The sequence below is a fragment of the Notolepis coatsorum genome, assembly GCF_963971535.1.
Source record: "Notolepis coatsorum genome assembly, chromosome: 15".
Taxonomy (NCBI): Eukaryota; Metazoa; Chordata; class Actinopteri; order Aulopiformes; family Paralepididae; genus Notolepis; species Notolepis coatsorum.
Window position 1 is genome coordinate 7,555,046 of NC_140179.1, and position 24,356 is coordinate 7,579,401.

General features: G+C 41.6%; 1 protein-coding gene and 1 pseudogene across 2 annotated transcripts; both read right to left on the reverse strand.

The window, feature by feature from the left end:
• Window positions 1–4,834: 4,834 nt before the first annotated feature.
• On the reverse strand, window positions 4,835–8,740 carry LOC311241406 (thyroxine 5-deiodinase-like; annotated as a pseudogene). Its single transcript, XR_014620989.1, has 2 exons — window positions 8,239–8,740; window positions 4,835–5,810 (listed from the first exon to the last, which is right to left on the reverse strand). The product of XR_014620989.1 is annotated as a thyroxine 5-deiodinase-like (transcript).
• A 396-nt stretch (window positions 8,741–9,136) lies between these two features.
• On the reverse strand, window positions 9,137–22,292 carry fadd (Fas (tnfrsf6)-associated via death domain; the record flags this gene model as incomplete). The annotated part of the gene is made up of 6 exons (XM_084330536.1): window positions 21,950–22,292; window positions 18,971–19,284; window positions 14,776–14,831; window positions 9,517–10,322; window positions 9,361–9,429; window positions 9,137–9,270 (listed from the first exon to the last, which is right to left on the reverse strand). The coding sequence occupies exons 1-6, from the start codon at window positions 22,257–22,259 to the stop codon at window positions 9,137–9,139; spliced, it is 1,689 nt and encodes a 562-aa protein (XP_084186662.1). The 5' UTR covers window positions 22,260–22,292.
• Between the last annotated feature and the right edge of the window lie 2,064 nt (window positions 22,293–24,356).

Below are 24,356 nucleotides of genomic sequence, written 5' to 3' on the forward strand. Positions count from 1 at the left end.
TGATACTTACTACCACTACCTCTTGTACTTTAGACTCTGGCCACCCAGTACTAGGCATAAATAATTATGGTAAACACTCCCACGTAGATGAAACGATCCAACACAAATGTACCAAGTCGAAAGTCTGCGTTTAATAATAATTAATACATAGCAAAAGGTATGTAGAGCAATCACTTAATTACATTTATGATTTGAAATAGGATGCACTTTTATGGCAAATGAGTATTCGTTGGTATATCAATAGAGAACGTCCAATCTCTGGTGGCGCAGGCGGTAAATATACAACCTGGAATATTTAAGGAATAATAGCAATGATACTTTAATGATTATAGAACTGGATACACTAGGGGGGGATTCCGGTCGCTTGTAAGACAACTGGAGAAGGGGGGGGGGGGGGGTAGAGTCTGGCTGTATCCGTCTGGCCGAGGGTATCCTGGGAGAACCCACGGTTGTGCGGCTCGGTGCCTCAGCGATCCTCGATCCACAGATGAAAGCAGTTGGACTCTCTGTGGGCCGGCTTCCTCCGGTCCACGATGGAGAGACGTGAAGCGACCTCGTCGTGTAGAGCGTCTCCTCACCTGTCGTCCTCTCCGGGGGGGGGGGTTTCCAACACACGGCAGTGTTGGTCTTTATCCATAGAATAATCACTGTATACAAAGCATAATCCGTGCCTGGGAAGGCGGGTTGTCGTCGGTAGAATAATCCGGTATGCAGGTCCACTCGCTCGTCGGCTCTGGGGCTCCTCGGGTGCAGCCTCACATGGGGTCGGCCACCCTGGATAAGCAGCCAGTTCTACCCGAAACGATGGGGGTACTGACTACGATAGTATTCTCACCGCACGAAGCACTACATATGAATAGACTATTATTAGCTTAATAGACTACGTCCAACTCGACGATATAGTGCCAAATATGACTATTCAAATATTAATATACACGATGTCTCAATACCGATGGTAGGCCGAACTTGGCCTTACTCCCACACGTGGCGTCGCGGGGAGGCTTTACGTCTGTCACTCTATTGGAGGGTAAGAAACTGGACTAAAAGAAAGTCCTACTTTAGTAGCGCAGTATATATACGCACTATGAACAAATAGTACCATTAGTGGTGCGGTAGCCAGATTCCTACGCGGAACTAGGACTTGTTCGTACATGTTGAGCGGTACGTTTGAACTGGGTCTGGGGGGTATGGCAGCCTGGCACCAAGGTCTCGACCAATAGTAGAATGGAGACTATTATGGGATGTTCAGTAGGCTAGAATGGATATTCAATGCATATTGTACAAGGAATATACAAGGGATATCAGGGAATATTAGAGAATATACAAATACAATTAAATATATATACATAAATAAATATATATATTCGGTTTAATCTGGCCCTTCACAACAATATCCATAGACAGTGTCTTCCAGAAGTACATACTTGTCCACGCCACGAAGCCCCGCCTCAAACCCGTCCACGCCACGAAGCCCCGCCCAGACGTTGGGCTCTGTGGCTCTGCAGATATACCCTACTCAGCCAGCTAGCGTTGATGCTATTCAATGCTCTATCATACCCAACTAACGTTAATGCCATTCAGAATTTATTAACATAGCTACAACAACACACAGTAACGTTAACACTTTGGCTGCCATGGGTTAAATTCATTATCAACCGTAGGTTGCCGGCTCTATTTGTCTATAGAGAAAGTCCCCTTCTTTGCAGGGCTATAACTTTTTAAATTCTATTGCTACATTGCCATTATTAGGGCCCATTCAAAGTCCTATATGTATTGTTCATTGTGTAGCAACGTTAAACTTTTTCATTCATAGTAAAGTATGGTCTAATGTATAAGTATGTTTTCATCTCTTTCTGCAGCTTTCTCCAGAACGTGATCTATAGCCCCAAATACATTATATTGATGATGCAATACAGTTTTATGGCAATCAGCGCGATATAAAAAATTCCAACTAGACGTACTTCTAGAAGTTACTACACGTCATCTGATGTTGACCGGATGGGCTAGGGGGCGTTTATAATTCCGTGGGCAGCGTTATACCAATCATCTAATGTGGGTCAAATGTTGATAATAGCAGTTAGTATCGAAGACGGTAACGTTATATGCTAAAACTCACCCCAGTCTCCGCGCGCCGTTGGGCGATCATCGTAGAGTAGACATTTTATCATTATGGGATGTAGATTTACCCGGTCCATCTCCAGCTTGTATAATGGTATATACGTCCAAATCATGTTGTTTATCGAGTTATTGGCAATCGATCGCTATGTAGTGTGTCGAGATCGAGTCCCGGGACCTATTAGCGAGTGCCCGGAAGTAATACGGCCGTCCAGCACAACCTCTACGGCACTTCCTGTTAAGCGATTGCGCCGATCCGCCACCAGATGGCGCTCCTGAACCGCCAGAGAGCTCAGTGGGTCCTCCTGGTGGATCTCAGGCCAGCGGAGGGGACATATGAATCCGATCCCAGATTTTTGAAATATTGATATTAAAGACGCTGTAAAGCGTCTTCGGCAACTTGAGCATGGCCGGGAATGACGTGTTTAAGCGTTTCCCGGCACCCAAAGTGTTAATATAATTACATGCATCATTGTTTACAATGAACGGTGGGGCAGTTCGAAAGGACTGGACACGGACAAGTTGTTAAACAGCAATCAATTTAATATAACAGGTAGTTCGAGCTGCATTTTCGTGCCTACAACCACAGCCACAGGGATATATCCAGCTTTGACGAGCTCTCTCTCCTCCTGCCGATTAAATTCAGCAGCTCTTCCTCGACCTCGAGTGCCTGTAGCTGCCTGTATTTGCACAAAGGCGTCCATCCCTGCTGCTAGCTAACGTTAAAACTAACCTAAAGTTACACAAGCAGAATACATCACAAATACTTCCGGTCGGGGGATTTCAAAATAAAAGAGCGATGTCTAAAAGCACCGTAAATACGTTTATTTTGTACATTATCTAACGTTAACACGAACCTAAACTAACTTTAGATTAGTTTAGGTTCGTGTTAACGTTAGATAATGTACAAAATAAACGTATTTACGGTGCTTTTAGACGTCGCTCTTTTATTTTGAAATCCCCCGACCGGAAGTAAAAATAATGCTTCTTTTTCAGCTCGTTATCAATGGGTTGGTTGAGAAGGGAAATTTCATCTATCTAGGGAACCTAGCTACATCCGGGGTACAATTTTGCATAGGCTGCACATCGATGTTGCAGAAGCATAAAGGCAGAGTGTCTGCAACACCGTTGCTTTGTCGATGTTGTGTTGCAGTTGCTTTGCAGTTTCTGTAGCATGCAGAGGCCAACCCATACTTTTTGTGAATGTGTTTTTGATACATTCTGTTGAACACACACCTCAAAACCGTACCTAAGGAAAATTGGCTCAATTGCAAGAAAAGTAATAGACAGTTATGATATTACATTCTGCATAATTCGTATGCAAAATATTGTGGTTCCCTGCTTTAGTCTGTTGACACATTTCTATAAAAAAATGCTTGTGTAGTCCTGTGTCATACCTAAATGTCATATAACTGAATTGTATAGAAACAACTCACCAAGCGGTTAGGTGGCCGAGCGGAGATTGCGTTCGTCACCAACCCCGGAGCTGTGAGCTGGATTCGAATCCAGCTCACAGCTCCGGGGTTGTCACCAGCTTGGCTGGCCGTCTGCACTAATACAATTGGCTGTATTAGAGGGTGGGAGAAGCTGGCGGGGTGGGTCCGGGTCGTTGTAAACAGCGACTCCTACAGTTCGGTCGGGGTGCCTGCTAAGCGCGGATAGGACTTGAGGGGGATAGTGTGGTCCTCCCACACGCTACGCCCTCTCGATGAGAATCCGCGCTGCCAGGTGAAAAGAAGCGGTGATTGGCTGGACGTGTGTCGGAGGAAGCACGTGGTAGCCTCCACTCTCCCAGATGATCTGACTGTGGGGGGTAAGTGCGCAGCGACCAGGAAGGGACTGGGAATTGGCATACGACTAACATTGGGATGGGAGAAAATCGGAGGAAAATGGAGGGGAAAAAAGATCAATAATAAAAAAAAAAAAAAAGAAACAACTCACCAAAAGTGACTATTGCACAACTGATTTGACAAATAAAATCCACCAAGGGAGGGAAACCACCACTGGTGCATTGGTGATTTTGTCACACTTGTGCACAGTAGGCTACTGCAGTTGTGAATTTGTGATATTTTGTCTTTTTTGGTCAGCCAACTTTCCTTACGGCGAGACACTACAGGTGAATAGGGTAAAAGATTTAAGATATCACAATGAAACTTCCCCAGTTGATTACTTATATTAAGACAAGACTTTTTTGTATTACAAGTTTTCTGAAATTGTATGTTTAAATATGCAAATGAGGCAAACATATTTGAATAGATATCACTATGAAACTTTACCAGTTTGTTATATAAACTAAGAAAAAATATATTGCAAGTTTTCTGAATTTTATGTTTATATATGCAAATGAGGCACTTCCCCATTAAATATGTGCACATTTATGGATGCAATAAGGCAAAATGAAGTAAAATAAACAACTAAATGTGTGTTAGACGTTTTTTTAAGACATGTTTAGGAAGCAAAATATAACAATCTCAAAATCAACAAAAAAAATGACCAACTGATAAATAATGAACGAATGAATGAATTTAAATCAATCGATCAGGTTAGCAGTGTGGAATTGCTTATGGTGGAAGTGCAAGCAAATAACTGCAACTAAAGAAGAACAAGAGACAAGAAGAACTTTCACATTGTGTTCCATCGCAGAGACGTGATTCAATCGTTGTGTACCTCACATTTATTAAACAAAACATTTGTTCAATGAAACATACCACCGTTTACAAGGTTTGGCAATTGATCATTGAGGACAACCTCGTGCCAACAGTATCCTACTCCCGTGTCAGAACATCAGTATCGGTTTCCTGGTCTTACCCTTTAAAAACAGAACTTCACAAGAACACTAGAGTAAAATATATGACAAGAACAACATATAACAGTCCAACTCAATCGTTTTTAATATTGAATAATTTTTGTTTTCCTTTATTTTTTTTCTTCTTTTTCTTTTTCCCTTCTCTCCTGTTTAATTGCTCGAGCCAGTCTCGAAGCTCGGAGATTCGGTAGAACTCTGGACCCCTGCCCCCTTGATACACCACCCTCTTGTCCCTCAAAATGTAAAGCCTCTCTGAATAGGCTCCATACGCCTCCAACGCGTCGTTGTCCATATTATCCACCACAACGTTGCTCCCAGGCACTACTGAGAGCCACAGCTGAGCGGCTTTCAGTCTGTCCTCCAAACAGAGGTGTTTGCGGATCTGATGAGGAGCGTCCGAGGTCACCCACCCGTCCGTCGGATGCGCCTCTTCAATATATACAAGTAAAGAGTCTGCGATGTCTGCGTACTGGCTGGCGACGCCGTGAAATGCAGCTAAGCGCTCCATGAACGGTGGTCAGGAGCAACTACCAAAGTTCAGGATGAGTGGTCTTCTCCCTTTCATATAGTCTAGAATCCGAACCCTCCTCTGCGCCTGGAGGAGGATCACCTCGGTGTTGGGTGCCGTGTACCCGAGGTGCACGGATTTGAAAAAGTCTATTGTTTGACCGTACCACACGGACCGGAGAGACTCCAGGGTAAACATTTTGTTGGCGTCGGACACGCACAGCGGCGGATCGTCGGGACCGTCCTCCTTGCCCATTTTTAGCAGCACTTTTTTCCTAATCCACAGGAAATCCATGAGCCACAGCATGAGTGCCGTCCAGAAGAAGCGCGGCAGCAGCAGCAGAGCCCGCACCATTTGGACACCGCGCATCTCGCTCCCAGCCTGGTGAGGGATGAGACAATTGTAGTTTATCAGTCACCTCAGTTGGGTCATTCTCATGAAATCAATGATTTACCATGGCCGTGATCTTTTCTAAATAAAGGTTAGCATTTATTCAAGTAAACAAAACATAATATTACAGATACAAATTTGCTCTTTCTTGTACAATGAGTTGTTTACTCATAACAATTAATTATTTTAATATTTTAGTACATTTTGTGATTAAATTCTCATTAGCGCAATGCGTCCACATTGATTTCTATGGACCATTGACTTAATTTTATATTTAATAAACTCAAAATGTTTCTCTAAAACTTTATTAATATTGTTTATTTATTTGTGTCATCAAGGAAATTCTGATGAATTATACAATTACATTTACAAATTAATGATTTTTTTGTGGAAAACATAATGTCCATGGATGCAGTTCTCATTCTCCGCAACAGTTTTCACCTTCCTGTTAAGACTACAGTATTTTTTTAAATAAAGTTTTATTGTCCCATGATGCATCACAAAGAAGACAAGCTAGAAGATGGCTACAAGGTAAGTGAAGTCACCTCAATGGTTAACACTTAAAAGTTCTAACTTCCCGCTTCAGCCCTTGTACACGACAAAATTGATTCTCATTGCTGAAACATGAAGTATTACTTGTTTGAAAAAAGTTTTTATCATCAATATTTGATCAATACAAAGGTTAATACATTCCTAACATGTGCCATGACATTTTTTTGCCGATGTCATCATGGCTTCTCCATTGTTAGCTAAAAATGCTAACTCCTCTCATCCTTCTCATATACCGCAACATTTTAATTAATGGGTGTTTCGGTAATGAGAACTTCTCTTTCGGCAATGAGAATTTGGTAACACATCACATAACTTTGTCATTAAAATTCGAACAGGCATTATGCTAAATAGAAAACACTGAATGCCATCTTGGATTTGACCCCTCCCTCCATCAATGAGCCAGATGCTGCACAGGTACCGGAGCAAGAGGGAGGCCTACCGGTACCACCAAGCCCTCCAGAACTGCCATCACACTGCCCAACACCAGAGCAGACGTCCACCCCCCAAGCAAGAAGAAAAAGGAGGATGCAGGATGTCCAGGTAGTACCAAGCCCTCCCGAGCCACCTTTGAACTGCCCAACACTAGAGCAGACCTCCACCCCCAAAGCAGGAAGAAAAAGGAAGGCAACTATAACCTCACTGATGTCAAAACTGAGGGCGACAAAAGATCAACTGGAAATCCAGTCCCGAAAATACTCTAACCTAACGAAGCAGCTTAGAAGGCTACAAGAAAAAACAAAAAAGGACCAGCACCTTTGATAGGCACCATTGAGAAGAGAGCCACCCACCGGAGAGAGCCCAAGACCCTGCCCAAGAAAAAGTGGAGTAAAAAAAATAAAACACCCGGCTTGGTCCAACTCGAGTTGCTATAACTTTTTGGAAAGTTCGACTTTAAACAAGAAATGTTGGTCATAAGGAATGCATGGCAGAACATTCTAGAACATTTGTGATGTCACAGTATGATGTCACAATAGCACATTCTAAAACATTTGTGATGTCACAGTATGATGTCATAATAGAACATTCTAGACCATTTGTGATGTCACAGTATGATGTCATAGACATTCTAGAACATTTGTGTATCTATTCAACAATTCATAGATCCTCTCCCGTTGGCGTGTAGCTTATTGCCAGCGGAAGAGTGCGTCGCGTGCTTCCGCGTTTTCCCTGATTGGCTGCGACGCCCATGTGACCGCGGCAGCGCGAGAGAGCGGCAGTGCGGAAATAGGCTGTCTATTGACATTCTCTAAGACAAACTCTAACCTTAACCAGCTCCTTAACAGCACCTAAACTTAACCCTTCTAACCTTAAGCAACTCCGAAACAATGCCTAACCTTAACCTTAACCTTAACCATAACCAACTCCAAAAGAATATTGCCATTCTCTAAGACAAACTAACCTTAACCAGCTCCTTAACAGCGCCTAAACTTAACCCTTCTAACCAACCAACTCCGAAACAATGCCTAACCTTAACCATAACCAACTCCTAAACAATGCTTAAAGTTAACATGCCTAAACTTAACCGGCGAAAGAATGCATGTTAAAAAAAAAAAAAATTGAAGGGAATCGAACTTGGACCGCAGGATCCACAGCACGGCGGCATAGCAAGTGAGCTAAGCGTCGAATGAAAATCATCAGGGATTACGGCTACATAATGCCGCAAGCTCTGCCGCTCCGCTCCGCTCTGCGGCTGCCGCGCTGGCGCGGGGCGTGTCGCAGCCAATCAGGGAAAACGCGGAAGCACTCGGGAGCACTCTTCCGCTGGCAATAAGCTATAGGCCTCCCGTTGGCCGGCGGTGCACAGGCATCACCCACACCTTCACAATTTCCCCGCGCGGACAGCTAGCTAGCCGTTGTGGACACTCACCTTGGGCATCTTGTTTGAGAAATGCAGGCTTCAGTCTATGTGTTGTTTAGTCCATCTGTCTGAACAGGACTGATTAGTCCTGTTTCAAGATGCACAATGAGATCTTCTTCTTCTTCTTCTTCTTCTTCTTCTTTAGAATTTCCGGCAGTGTAGACGCATCGTGGCGTATTACTGCCCTCCGCAATTCTTTTGATGGTCTCTTCTTCTTCTTTCTTGGCGTATTTCTTCCCTCCTCAGTTCTTATACTACACTAGTGGTGTGCCATATTTAGGCCTCTTCAACACACACTTTCTCCTTCTTCTCTGCTCCTCTTGCCTGTCCAATACTAATAAATACACTAACGCTATATCCTCTACAGTACAGTTCTCAAGTGGAGTCAACTCAAATATGTTCAGTTACTGTGACTTACAGTTCTCAGTTAAGGCAGTTCAAATATGTTCAGTTACTGTGACTTAAGGTTCTCAAGTGGAGGCAACTCAAATATGTTCAGTTACTGTGACTTACAGTTCTCAGCTAAGGCAATTCAAATATGTTCAGTTACTGTGACTTAAGGTTCTCTAGTGGAGTCACCTCAAATATGTTCAGTTACTGTGACTTACAGTTCTCAGTTAAGGCAATTCGAGCCGCGCCGAGGTGTTTTAAACGTAGTGAAGGTCAATTATTTTGCGACAATGACCGAGTAGGCTATACATTATCCCGCTTATTACATGGCTAACTTACTAACAATATACCTAATTCATTTTACAAAATCGACAAGACGAGATCAAATGCACTGATTGAATGCAGGCAGCTGTGCATAATTATGCTGAGCAGCTTTCATGACTGCAATCTAAATGCTTGATTGCTCCCCACTTATTACATGGCTAACTTACTAACAAAAAAAATTAACAGCGTGGTCTCATTTCTGGTAATTTATTTGGACATTTCCATTTATGGTGAAATTGGACCAGTTGAGGGGGGCGTTCGTCGGGACAATCATGTTCAGGCCCGTCTCTGTGCGCTCTGGTGGGGCTGGTTCAGGTCTTTCCGCACCTACAACACAAATAATATAACATAAGTTTTCTATGCAACATATAGGAAAGGTAGGCATATCCTTGTACTGGGTTACTATAGCCTACTTACCAGCGTTTCTGTTCCCGGGGGAGGACACCACGGCTGGAGGACTGGCGCGTCCACTTTTATTTTGCGTACCTAAAACACATAGACATCAGTTTGCTGGCAATTTTGTGATGGCTGTTAAATAAATAGTAAGTAGGATGTTATAGGCATAGCACTCACCAGACAGGATATTGCTCCATTTCTCCCTGTCTGTGGTGGAGGGGGTCCAGTAGGACTTTAGACTTCCCTTACACCTATGCCCGGTCACTGTCATGATCTCCCTGGTGTCGAGACCTGCCTCGGACAGGCGCTGCACAGCCGTGATCCGCAGGCAGTGGTTGGTATAACGCTGCGAGAGTCCGGCTGCGAGGCTGATGGTGGGCATCATTTGGCCTATATGATTATGCCCCATAGGCTCCTTGGAGTACCACACTGACTCTGTGTTTAATTCATGCTGTGGTCTCCTCAGCGGATGGTGGAAAAGGGCAGTAGCACAAGAGGGTAACAGGGAGAGATATTTTTTTAGACTGGCCACGGGACAGGTGGGGTCGCCGGGCGTTGAAAACATTGTTCCTCTGTACATCTCCTTGCAGGGATCCCTGGCGTCTTTGTGGTTTTTTGACTCAATGTTGTGAGTCAGGACAAAATATTCTTTTCCGTTCTCGTCTACTTTCAGCTGGAAGGAATCTCTTCTCATCTCCCTCGTTCCCTCTCGTCCCCTCCTGGCCAGCTGTAATTGAATGTCAAACCACACTTTGCGCACAAGTCCAGTCGCCGAAGTTGGTGCCAACACACTGGACGTGCGCAGGATGGCCATGTCCGCTGTGGTGATGCCAGGATGGTGTCGGCTGGTGTCTTGGCCATTTTTACGCAGCTTTTTAATTACGGACTCATGTCGGTCCTCTTCAATTTGATCCACCTCATTTTCACCGACATCTCGATGTCTCTTAGTAGTCCAGTCATTATAGGCCAGAATTAGGCTAAACCTAGGACAAATTGCAACATTAGCAAACTCAACTGATTTTGTATTCTCAATATGTCTTTAGTGAGAGAAAAAAAGTCCCAAGGAATCCCATCATGGGAAATGTGTTTTTTTTCAATGTTTTGTTACCCCTATAGTCCAGTCATTATAGGCCAGAATTAGGCTAAACCTAGGACAAATTGCAACATTAGCAAACTCAACTGATTTTGTATCATCAATATGTCTTTAGTGAGAGAAAAAAAGTCCCAAGGAATCCCATCATGGGAAATGTGTTTTTTTTCAATGTACTTGATTGCTGGCAGGATCACTGACGACACTGTCTTTCAGAGATTGTGACGCGTTCAAATTTTGAGGTAGCTCAAAAGTAAAGATACCATTTGATTCTAGACAACCTCGGGTTTCCAATGAGACCAACCATGTCATGTTACCTCATTGGAAAGGGGGCTACATACCTAATTATTCAAAGTTAAGACGATTTTTTGGGGAGGGAAATATGTCCATCACCATTTTTCAAATGGTCCCTTGGCCTTCTACCTCAATATATGTTAATGGAAATGGGTTACATGGGTACCTACAAGCCTCCCCTATACAGACATACCAAATTTATGTTAAGCCCATGTAGTTTTGTGCAAGAATCATGTAGTGTTTTGCATGCTGTACAAATATGTAGTTTCCGCCTATTATAAAAAAACCCATCTCCATGGACCTATCCCCACGGACATAAACCCTTGAGCCCCATCCTCGTGGACTGAGCTCCACAGAGCCTATCTACTAATATTCCAAGAAGAAAAAAATTTCTTTATCAAATGTTTTGATTAGTTCTGGCGTGTATGCTAATTGGTGCATATCAAATAAGATAATGTGTGATTTGCATGAGTAAACAGAATAATTCAATGAAGTTGTGATTGACTTTTTTTCTTGTCTTTGTGTGTGTAATCAGCTTGTGAGTTTTTATAGTGATATCTAAAAGTAAAATTTTCACCACTATGTTATAACAGGCATTTTTCGATATGAATATATATAGGTCGTTTTCAAAACTTTCCCATGATGGGATTCATTGGGACTTTTTTTCCCTCACTAAGGACATAATGAGGATACAAAATCAGTTGAGTTTGCTACTGTTGCAATTTGTCCTAGGTTTTTTCATATAATGACTGGACTATAGTGCCTGTCTCCGTGGCTGCTTTCGCAACCTTAACGTGACCGGTTGTAATTTTTTTCGTTGTCTTACTTTTTTTTGCCGGGGGGGACCATTCGTAATTTAAATCGAAATTAATGTCAAAGTCCTCAACACTGGCCATTGTGGATGTAACTTAAGCAGTAGTTTTGAAAAGTAGGCTATCGTCAGACTCACACACACTCCGCTGTCAGTGGAGCCGCGGCAGGTGTGTCTGATTGGCTGCACTGATGTGGGCTTGATTGCGAACAGCTGCGCACATCGGTCATTATTGTCCCACAGCGGTCATTATTGTCTAATAATGACCGCTGTCGGGGGGCTATTGACCAATCACAAGCAAGCATTTCGGCGAATGTGAAAACGCCATGTAATAAGTAATGTTAATTACCTGAAATTATTCAGTTTTTTGGGGGGGGGAAACCCCGCATATATCGGTATCGGAAATTTGGAAGAGTTGGACAATATCGAACATCCCTACTTATAATATGTACTTATTTACATGTCATTATGTCATTTTTCCTAAATAACATTTCAGACGGGAGCCAAATCCATATAAAGACGAAGCAAAAGCCATTTTCCATAATATGTCCCCTTTAGATGTCTATTTAAAGACGCTCTCCTATGTAACATTTACTAACCAAGCTGGCCAATTTTAAATAAAGACAGCTGGGAAATGAAAAGAAAATGTAATTAAATATAGTTACTTATCAGTGTTTGCATATTCTTTCTTCACTATTTCAGGTGTGAAATTTGTCTGCGTCTGTAATACAGAAAGAAACAAAGTTATTACTATTTTGCTGAGACCAATTTGATTAAAATAGATAAATAAAAAAAATAAGGGGAATGCCACCCATTTTAAAGAATTCACAAATGTTCTTATTGTGCCCCAGGACAGTTCAATCAGTATTTGGTGCAAGAGCTCACACAAGCATTTGAACCCTTTCACTGCCACACTACAGAAGGTTAACCCTTTACTATCACACTACCGACGGTTAACATGCTGTCGTGTGGCAGTGAAAGGGTTAACCTTCTGTGTATTGTCGCAGTGAAAGGGTTAACCATTTGATAGTGCTGCAGTGAAAGGGTTAAGTCAGTATGGGAGGGTAGTGCACTTTCTAGCTTCAGGGGAATGGTGCGTGTTCACACACACTGACTGAACAGACCTGGGGCACAGGAAGAACATGTACATTCTTAAAATGGGTGGCATTCACCTTTAAAAAGGGGCAATAACTTTTCTGACCACTGGAGGACGACGAGGACACAGGTTCCTCCCTCTCTCCCAAAAGTCAAGACTGGTTTTGTTTGGCCAAATAGAAATCATTGTAAATACATTATCGTATTAACATAACAATGCCTTGCTAGCTTTTGCGTTGTAACCAAGAGATTTGCTGAAAAATACAATTGTTTTCGTGCATGGATTACTAGATTCATCAACTACAATACGGATTCCGATTAAATACTTCTAGATAAATAAATCTAGAAATAAAGGCTGTCAAAGTTAACTGAGTGTTAACTGTCGTCTTATTAGCTGAGTAAACAGGCTGAACGGACTCTAGTGCTGTGAGTAAACAGGCTGAACAGTAGGGATGGGTACCTTTCACATTTGAACCGATACCGGTACCCAACGGTACCTTTTTTCGGTACTTTAGTCTCAAGAAATTTAATTTACCTACCTCAGTCGTAAAAAAAAATATCCAAACTTCAAATAACTACAATTTCGACAGTTTTCGGCTTGTCATTGCTCCGACTGATTTGTTGTTGAATCAAGATACCATTTGATTCTAGACAACCTCGGGTTTCCAATGAGACCAACCATGTCATGTTACCTCATTGGAAAGGGGGCTACATACCTAATTATTCAAAGTTAAGACGATTTTTTGGGGAGGGAAATATGTCCATCACCATTTTTCAAATGGTCCCTTGGCCTTCTACCTCAATATATGTTAATGGAAATGGGTTACATGGGTACCTACAAGCCTCCCCTATACAGACATACCAAATTTATGTTAAGCCCATGTAGTTTTGTGCAAGAATCATGTAGTGTTTTGCATGCTGTACAAATATGTAGTTTCCGCCTATTATAAAAAAAACCCATCTCCATGGACCTATCCCCACGGACATAAACCCTTGAGCCCCATCCTCGTGGACTGAGCTCCACAGAGCCTATCTACTAATATTCCAAGAAGAAAAAAATTTCTTTATCAAATGTTTTGATTAGTTCTGGCGTGTATGCTAATTGGTGCATATCAAATAAGATAATGTGTGATTTGCATGAGTAAACAGAATAATTCAATGAAGTTGTGATTGACTTTTTTTCTTGTCTTTGTGTGTGTAATCAGCTTGTGAGTTTTTATAGTGATATCTAAAAGTAAAATTTTCACCACTATGTTATAACAGGCATTTTTCGATATGAATATATATAGGTCGTTTTCAAAACTTTCCCATGATGGGATTCATTGGGACTTTTTTTCCCTCACTAAGGACATAATGAGGATACAAAATCAGTTGAGTTTGCTACTGTTGCAATTTGTCCTAGGTTTTTTCATATAATGACTGGACTATAGTGCCTGTCTCCGTGGCTGCTTTCGCAACCTTAACGTGACCGGTTGTAATTTTTTTCGTTGTCTTACTTTTTTTTGCCGGGGGGGACCATTCGTAATTTAAATCGAAATTAATGTCAAAGTCCTCAACACTGGCCATTGTGGATGTAACTTAAGCAGTAGTTTTGAAAAGTAGGCTATCGTCAGACTCACACACACTCCGCTGTCAGTGGAGCCGCGGCAGGTGTGTCTGATTGGCTGCACTGATGTGGGCTTGATTGCGAACAGCTGCGCACATCGGTCATTATTGTCCCACAGCGGTCATTATTGTCTAATAATGACCGCTGTCGGGGGGCTATTGACCAATCACAAGCAAGCATTTCGGCGAATGTGAAAACGCCATGTAATAAGTAATGTTAATTACCTGAAATTATTCAGTTTTTTGGGGGGGGGGAACCCCGCATATATCGGTATCGGAAATTTGGAAGAGTTGGACAATATCGAACATCCCTACTTATAATATGTACTTATTTACATGTCATTATGTCATTTTTCCTAAATAACATTTCAGACGGGAGCCAAATCCATATAAAGACGAAGCAAAAGCCATTTTCCATAATATGTCCCCTTTAGATGTCTATTTAAAGACGCTCTCCTATGTAACATTTACTAACCAAGCTGGCCAATTTTAAATAAAGACAGCTGGGAAATGAAAAGAAAATGTAATTAAATATAGTTACTTATCAGTGTTTGCATATTCTTTCTTCACTATTTCAGGTGTGAAATTTGTCTGCGTCTGTAATACAGAAAGAAACAAAGTTATTACTATTTTGCTGAGACCAATTTGATTAAAATAGATAAATAAAAAAAATAAGGGGAATGCCACCCATTTTAAAGAATTCACAAATGTTCTTATTGTGCCCCAGGACAGTTCAATCAGTATTTGGTGCAAGAGCTCACACAAGCATTTGAACCCTTTCACTGCCACACTACAGAAGGTTAACCCTTTACTATCACACTACCGACGGTTAACATGCTGTCGTGTGGCAGTGAAAGGGTTAACCTTCTGTGTATTGTCGCAGTGAAAGGGTTAACCATTTGATAGTGCTGCAGTGAAAGGGTTAAGTCAGTATGGGAGGGTAGTGCACTTTCTAGCTTCAGGGGAATGGTGCGTGTTCACACACACTGACTGAACAGACCTGGGGCACAGGAAGAACATGTACATTCTTAAAATGGGTGGCATTCACCTTTAAAAAGGGGCAATAACTTTTCTGACCACTGGAGGACGACGAGGACACAGGTTCCTCCCTCTCTCCCAAAAGTCAAGACTGGTTTTGTTTGGCCAAATAGAAATCATTGTAAATACATTATCGTATTAACATAACAATGCCTTGCTAGCTTTTGCGTTGTAACCAAGAGATTTGCTGAAAAATACAATTGTTTTCGTGCATGGATTACTAGATTCATCAACTACAATACGGATTCCGATTAAATACTTCTAGATAAATAAATCTAGAAATAAAGGCTGTCAAAGTTAACTGAGTGTTAACTGTCGTCTTATTAGCTGAGTAAACAGGCTGAACGGACTCTAGTGCTGTGAGTAAACAGGCTGAACAGTAGGGATGGGTACCTTTCACATTTGAACCGATACCGGTTAGGGGTGGGAATCACCAGTTTCATCATGATACGATATGATATCAATTCTTTGGACAACGATACGATATTTGCCGATATCACAAAGTCTCTCACGATACAATACGATACGATTAGATTCAGGTGCCTGCGATCGATATGAGATGATATCATATGCCCATTTAACACAATCAGTAACATTTAGATCAACAAAAAAAAGGTAATGAAAATATCATTTGACATTTGTATTTTTGAGCTCTTCCAGACATTTAAAGGAAAATCAATCTATTGTTTTTAATACAAATAGACCTCCTGTTCACTGTAAAGTGCCACGTTTTGATATATTGAGCTTTAAACTTTAAGCTACATTTTTTGGAACTCAAAACTCACAACCTCCCTCTCCCAAACCGTTCCTACAACAATTTGTTGATGTTGCATGATCATGTATAGGCCTACATTTATTATGTATTATATTGTTTATGTTTAAATAACATTTAAACATCAAACTCCTCTGACCTCATCTGGTCTTTCCAAAGACTCGCGCACACACACACACACAGAAAGGGAGAATGCTATGCTGTAACATCTACACACACGGAGCTACTGCTGTTGTTCTTGGGCGGATATGAGACTCGCCACAGGATTTTCAAAATAAGAGTATCGATATGAATCGATCTTATTACATCGCATCGATCCGATTCGATTGTTGATAATTACATCGATGTATTGATCTGGATCGATGTATCGTCCCACCCCTAATACCGGTACCCAACGGTACCTTTTTTCGGTACTTTAGTCTCAAGAAATTTAATTTACCTACCTCAGTCGTAAAAAAAAATATCCAAACTTCAAATAACTACAATTTCGACAGTTTTCGGCTTGTCATTGCTCCGACTGATTTGTTGTTGAATCAAGTCAAATCCTAGGTAAGCATATATTGTGCGTGTGAACTAATATTATAATATTATACTATAAGACGTCACCATCACTTTCATACCAACCGTGCCCTTATTGGATTATTTATGTTGACGAAACTGATGAGTTATATTCATTAAAGAAACTTGATTTAATAAAAGAAAAAGACTCATTTAATCAGATTAATCACTTTATTCAAATTGAGGATTTAGTAAAAAAAAAGTTAATTTCTTTTTTATAGACATTCAAAGCTTTGTTCGAATACTTCAATCGAAGCTTCGAATGTTAAAAAATGACATTCGGTACAGCCCTAGAGAACCCCTGCAATAGAGCCATAGATAACTGATCTCAAGTCAGCCATAAGCCTATTATTTCTGTAGCTCGTTGGCTATCCAGCCGCATCAGCTACCCAGACAGCCTGAATACTTTCGACAACAGTCGTGTTTCCGCGTCTCTGATTGGCCAGGTCATGTGACATGTACGCCCAATCGTGGGACCGCAAGTTTTTGGATGGTTAAGCTTAGGCGCTCTTTCGAAGTTGGTTAAGGTTAGAGTTTGTCTTAGAGCAGGGCGATAGAACGCCTGCCCTGATTCCAGACTCTAACCTTAACCAACTGTGAAAAAGTCGCCTAAGCTTAACCAGTGATAAACTAGGCGTTAGGTAGTTTGCAGTAGGGCTGGGCGATATGGCCAAAAACGTTATCGCGATAAAATTATAAAATTATTTTCATATAACTCGATATCGATAATTATCGTCGATATAATGTCTGTCAAGTTTAATTAACTTCTTATGCTGCTGCGAATGTCTCGAGAGTCGAGTTGATGTCGTCATCAGTCCGCGCACGTTAGCAGTTAGCCGACAAGCGGAGTATCTCATGACAATGTACTAAATATTACCCTAAAATACTCTCTTCCGCCCAATACATTGCAACGACGTCCACTGTATACCCCACACTACTATAAACGACGTGGCCTCAGAATTCACGCCACACATACTCGAGTTCAAGTTCAAGTTCAAGTTCTTTAATAGTTGTCATACAGAAGTACAGAATACTTTCATACAAAATGCTTCTTACTGTTACGCTCCAGAGACTGTGCTAGACAAGATAGTATCAAATAACATAATAACATAATATAGCATGAATTTAGAAGAAGAAAATGAGGTCACAGTTGTTCGGTATAGACATATGTACAATGTTCTGAGTTACCATATAATATACAATACACAACTATGCAGTGTACTAATGTACAGTACTATCTAGTGCAAAGCAGAAATGGGATGAGGTACAATTTTAGGTACAATTTACAGTAAGGTGTACGAGTTGTAGTGCAATCCTTCATCCATAAATATAAAGTGTGGGGAGTGGGTGCTACAGTGTGTTTGTTTAAAGTGGGTGTGTGCTATAAAGTGTGTGTAGTGGGTGCTACAGTGTGTTTGTTTAAAGTGAGTGTGTGCGTGTGGATGTGTGTGCTACGTAAATATATAAAATAGCGCCGTGCAAGCTAATTATCATAGCCAGCCTGTTGTTTCTAAGCGGTGTATTCCATGACAATGTACTAAATATGACCCTAAAATACTCTCTTCCGCCCAATACATTGCAACGACGTCCACTGTATACCCCACACTACTATAAACGTGGCCTCAGAATTCACACCACACACCCACTCGGCACGTAAATATATAAAATAGCGCCGTGCAAGCTAAATAGCCTAGCCAGCCTTGTTGTTGAGTCCTACCTCCGGGTCTCCTTCCGGGTCTTCTTCCGCTGTCGGCCATCTCCTTCACTGATTGGTTGTTAGTGCGTGTGCTCATATCCAAGCTTGGAAAATCGATATATCGAAACTTTGCGACCACGTTTCATGTTTATTTCGAGGAAATAATTTATCGCAATAGTTATCGTTATCGTTTTATCGCCCAGCCCTAGTTTGCAGGCTGTTCGACCCGGAAATAGGCGCAGAACTTGCCTTCCCACGATTGGCGCACATGTCACATGACCTGGCCAATCAGAGCGCAAAACTCGAACGCAGAAACACAAATTTGTTGTCGAAAGTATAGACGCACCCAGACAATATTCCCTAGCAGGCCATTGACAGCATTTAACAGTCAATATAAAAATGCGGCAAATGCCAATGGTGCATTTATACAACAGCTTTTATCCAAAGCGCTTTGTTCCTCACAGTCACTCACACATTCACAGACAGAGGCGATTATGCAAGGTGCCAACCTGCTCATCGGGAGCAGTTAGGGGTTAAGTGTCTTGCTCAAGGACACTTCAACACGCTGCCCGGGAGGAGTGGGAATCGAACCGGGAACCTCCAGATTACCAGATGACTGTTCTACCTCACTGTCGCCTACACACAATCATTGTAAACAAGGGACTAGCCTACGTTTGCCTCTGCATCTCCATTGCCGTCTGGTAGCAAGGTGTCTTCCAGTTCCAGCAGTTTCTGCTCCACGTTGTCTGCTGTGAGGTTGTGTTGACAGTCTCTCAGGGCCTGAACGAGGTCCTTCGCCTGGGCCTCGGATCCCCGTCCTTTCCTCCACTCCTTCAGCAGCTCCCTCACCGTCTCCTCCAGATCCGTAGGATGCCTCTTAGAGACGGAGTCCAGCTTCGGCTCGCTTAGACCCAACTTGCGGCCCATCTTACGCCAGGACCTTCCCAGCGTCTCCACGATCACCTCCGTGGCGATGTCCAGTTTGCCTGCAGAGGAATATAGGGACATAATGTGCATATTGAGCTCCGGAGGAAGACGTCGTTAACCCTTTCACTGCCACACGACAGAAGGTTAACCCTTTACTATCACACAACCGACGGTCGCCTCTCTGCTTCACGGACTGGAGGAGACTGCTACACTGACTGACTGGACGGACGGACTGTACTGACGGGACAATGACTTGACTGCATTTTCTTTTATACATGACAAGATTTCAATTGTACCTTGCTTATTCACTTTTTATAATAAATACCGTCAAAAGTGTTTCATCGCTTTTATCTTTAAATATCTTATTACAACTTTCACGTATCCGAGTTTAAAACGTGACAGTACCTGGCAACGCGGCAACCTGGTCCCCAAGCGTGAATCGAACCCAGGACCTTCTACACAGTAAATTTCGCAGAGTAAATTTTACTCAAACTGAGTCCATTTGAGGCCAAGTGAGTACAATTTTACTCAGTTTGATAAATAAAGTGTGCAGATTTTATGCCTGCACACTTTATGCATTGCTCTTGATCTGCCAATTGTGTGCGAATGTTATGCCTATGTTTTACTGCTGTGAAGCACACTTTGAGCTGCAATTCTTGTATGAAAGGTGCTATACTACAAATAAAGTTTATTATTATTATAAAAAGGAACATGATTGATTGAAAAGTTTATTAACAGATTGAAGAATGGGTACAGTACAGTTCAATACATACAATTGTTAACACAATGGCGCCCAAGGACGTATATCTCCGTGTTTAGATTCCAACGGTTGTGGATAGAGGCACGGATACATCTGTGGCAAGTTGTTATTGCTTTTATTCCATTTTAATAACCTATTCAAGGTCGCCGAGCGGCACTGCAGATCTACCCTACTACTCTATGAATTCGAGAAGGTGCAATACCGGCCAGACTCCCTGTGGCTGAACAGTAGACTATTTTTTTTTTTTTTTTAACTTCCAATGGAGTTTGTACACTGTACACTGTACATTGGAATACTGAAAAAGCCATACTTGGTCATTTACTGTACAACTGGGTTAGGACATTTGTAGGGGCCAGTTTCGAATTGCAGTCACCCGTAGGTGTTCTTTGAGAGTGTTTTTGAAAGTGGGTAGTGATTCACATTCCTTTACAGCTTTGGGTAGGGCGTTCCACATTGATGTGGCATAATTGCAAAACGTGTTTAGTCCCTTGTTTGAGCCGAATCTGGGTTTAACATGATTTGTGGAGCTCCCTCTGGTGTTGTGATCGTGGTATTCACTGACCTTTGGGAAGTATTTTGACATGTACATGGGTACCTTGGTCGTGTAGTGTATCTTGTAGACCAGGCCCATTGCAAATTGCTGTACTCTGTCGTCTACTCTAAGCCATCCTAGGTTGTCAAAGTGGGCAGGGGTGAGGTGGGTTCTAGGAGTAAGGTCAAGCAGTAGTCTGACTAGTTTGTTTTGAGATGTTTGTAATTTGTTTTTAGTGCCTTTGACTTTGAGGTGCTTTGGTACCATGAGGTGCAAGCATAGTCGTAGTACCCTTGAATGAGTGCTCCTGCCAGAGTCTTCAGGGTATTCTTGTTTACCAGAGAGGAGATCCGGTACAAGAATCGAGTTTGTTGGTTGACTTTTTTTTATTACATTGGATGCCATTTTGTCACAGGAAAGATTAGCCTCTAGGATGGAACCCAGGTAGGTAATTTCATCTTTCCTTGTGACAATATTGTCACCCACTGTAACCGAGAAGCCGTCGGTCTTGCACCAACGTTATGGGTAATACGCCGCATATCGTTTTCTAGTCAGACAAGAAGATAGATACCGATTTCCTCTCTAGCCTAGCTTAGCATTAATGGAAGTGGATATGGACCAGCTAGGCTAGCTGTTGGCCAAAAACACCTCTCCCAGGGTTTTAAGATAGGCTACCGTAGTGGTCCAATTCCATACATTTGTGCTAAACTTGAAGCCGGATAAAGCCAGACTTTATCACAAGTTTGATTCCTACTTCTCTGGTTTATGGCTTTGGGACGTATACAGGTATAGCAGATCATGTTCACAAACATCCACTGAACTTTCCTAGGCCATGGAAATACATTTGAATTCTTAATTTGGGTGGTGTTTCGCTTTAATGCAATTACAGTGTTAAATGGGGGACCCTGATGTAAACAAGACGAAAGTCTTTCTCTGGTCTGCATCCCCTTAACAATTGTGTGTATTGAGCTGTACTGTACTGTACCCATTCTGCAATCTGTTAATAACGTTTTCAATCAATCAGTTTACAACAGTAATATTAATCATATAAATCGATACAAAATGATAAATAGGTAGCCTCCCTCAATACAACAAACGAGTGACCCTTAAACCTGGATATATCTCCTGACATAAGAGCGACATCCAGCGGTTGAGTTGGAGTATGACAGCTAGTAGTATAGGCTAGAAAGCAGCTAGGCCTACTTTTTTTTTTTTTTTTACGATTCAGATAGAGGCCTAGTTGTACTTGTATTTGCCATAATAATGCAACAAGTACAATGGGATTTTTACGCTCCGTTTGCTCCACAGCATAAAGTTATAAAAAGCAACAATTAACAGAATAAAAAAGCAGGTATTTGCGTTATGTGCATTGTGCAATAACACCCAAGTACAAATACATATTTAACTTAAGTACATACAAATAAGTCCATACCTGTTTCCCTTTCGTCCGGTTGATTATTAGGTAACCCAGAAGCGAAATTACTTTCATAGTTGGTTATTCTCTCCACCAGATCCTCCCGGTGTATGTCCTTTAGAAGGGAACACAGCAGAACCGTGTCGTCGGGTCCCAGTTTGTTTCTCTCCATCAGAACTTGGAACAGTTTGTAGCCGGTGTCGATCTTCTCGAGCCGGTTCCTCCCCACCAGGTCACTGTGACTGCAGAGGAACTTCATCTGGTCCAGCTTTGCTCCAAGCTGCTCAGAAATCTCCAACAACACGCTGTTAAACTTTAAAGAAGTCATTGTTATTTCGACCGAGAAGAAGAACTTCGCCACGTCGCACCGTCACCGTGGAAGACTTCGAGGAAATGATCCGGTTTTTACTTTCGCTTTGTTTGTCCAGTGGAGGTCGCTGTTTCCCTGGTTTAGGCTACACACCAGGCAGAAGGACTCAAAGCTATAAGAAAAACATAATGTATTTTTTGGCTTTTATGATATGACATAAATTAAAAGTCAATACATGTGTATGATGCTTGAATTCAGGCCTAGATCAAATAAAATGTCAGATCTCACTATGAATTGAAAATGGGGGACCCTGATGTAAACAAGATGAAAGTCTTTCTCTGGTCTGCATCCCCTTAACAATTGTGTGTATTGAGCCGTACTGTACTGTACCCATTCTGCAATCTGTTAATAAAGTTTTCATTCATTCATTCATTCATTCATTCATTCAGATATATTTGTTTGGCTTTTATGATTATGACATAAATTAAAAGTCAATACATGTGTCTGATGCTTGCATTCAGGCCTAGATAAAATAGAATAAAAACTATTAATAGTTTTTATTTATAAGTTTTGAGGGTCTAACCGTCTAAGTATGACTAAACAGTCCTAGCTTGATATTCTCCCCTCTGACCATTGTCAATCAAGTTGTACGTTTTAATTGATTGTCGTCCTTTAATTGTTATGATTGTACTGTATATGCTGTGTGATTTGATATGCCTTTTTTTTGGGCTTATTTCTGTATGTACACTTGACGTGACTGTAAATGAGGGAAACCTCAGTTGCCTTTCAAATTTAAATAATGGTTTGAAATGAGTGTGTGTGTGTGTGTGTGTGTGTGTGTGTGCTCATGCATGTACAGTAAATTTCGCAGAGTAAATTTTACTCAAACTGACAACATTGTACTCAAACTGAGTACAATTTTACTCAGTTTGAGTCAAATGTACTCAGTTTGAGTAAAATATACTCAGTTTGAGTAAAATATACTCTGCGAAATTGACTGTAGAAGTTGCATAACAAATTTAAGACATACCAGCATCTCGCAATTTATTGTCTTTTATTGCAATCAAAGTATCCTAATATGGCAACTGATGGAAACAATACAATATGGAACATCAATGGAATGGCTTTAATTTAGCTTTTGACATAAGGCAATCAAAGACCTCTTGAGGAGCATGACCTCACTAGAACAAGGGCTCTAGGTCACTGAAGATCAGATTCCACGTGGATATGTACAATATCAACAGAGTTATGTGCTAAATGTGCAGTTTGTTTTCATTCTCAAGATAAAAGCAAATCCTATACTGGTAATAAGTACAGAGTATCACATACCTGTACATCTTCCCCATGCCTCCTCTAGGAAACACAGACATTACAAGAGGTCCATATTTCAGTACCATAGATGCATGAAATAAAAACGTAAGACAGTAAAATATAGTATATATATCGCATTAAAAATATATCATAAAAGTCAATACATTCTAATAGTCCAGAGGGAAGGGATGTGTTTCATGGGTCATTAGGTATTTACAGTTAGATCAAGTGTTTGTGGCACAGAAACGGGACAAGCCTTAAGATCGGAAACATTCTTAAAGGTAGAATCTGTAATGCCATCAAACAGTGACCTCTAGCCGAAACAGCCCCTCTTGGTACTACACTTTGTTTACACTTTTCGTCTCAAGTCCGGTGGGCTGGAGTTGGGTGGGGTATATAGGGGAGGGGCTGCTATTCTCATCCAACATTGTTGAACAATGTTCCCCAAAAGGTTGACGAGTGTATTATCCCCCTCAGGCGCTGGTATATATATATATAACAATATAGTAACTTATTATACTGCACTTTTCTCAGACCACTCTTGGCAGAGCCTGAGGTGTGGCCAGCAGTAGCAACCCCCCCCCCCCCCCCCTATCCTCACTCACCCCCAACACACACATCAGTCCAAAGAAACCCCAATAAACAGTGTAATAACAAGCGTGGCTCTTCTGCCTAGACGGCGCTGTTTGATGGCGTTACCGTTTCTATCTTCAAAGGTAGCCTATGCGAGGTAAGCCCAGGGGTGTAAAGTACTTGAGTAATTGTACTTTGTTACAATACTTAAGTACTGTTTTTGGGGATTTG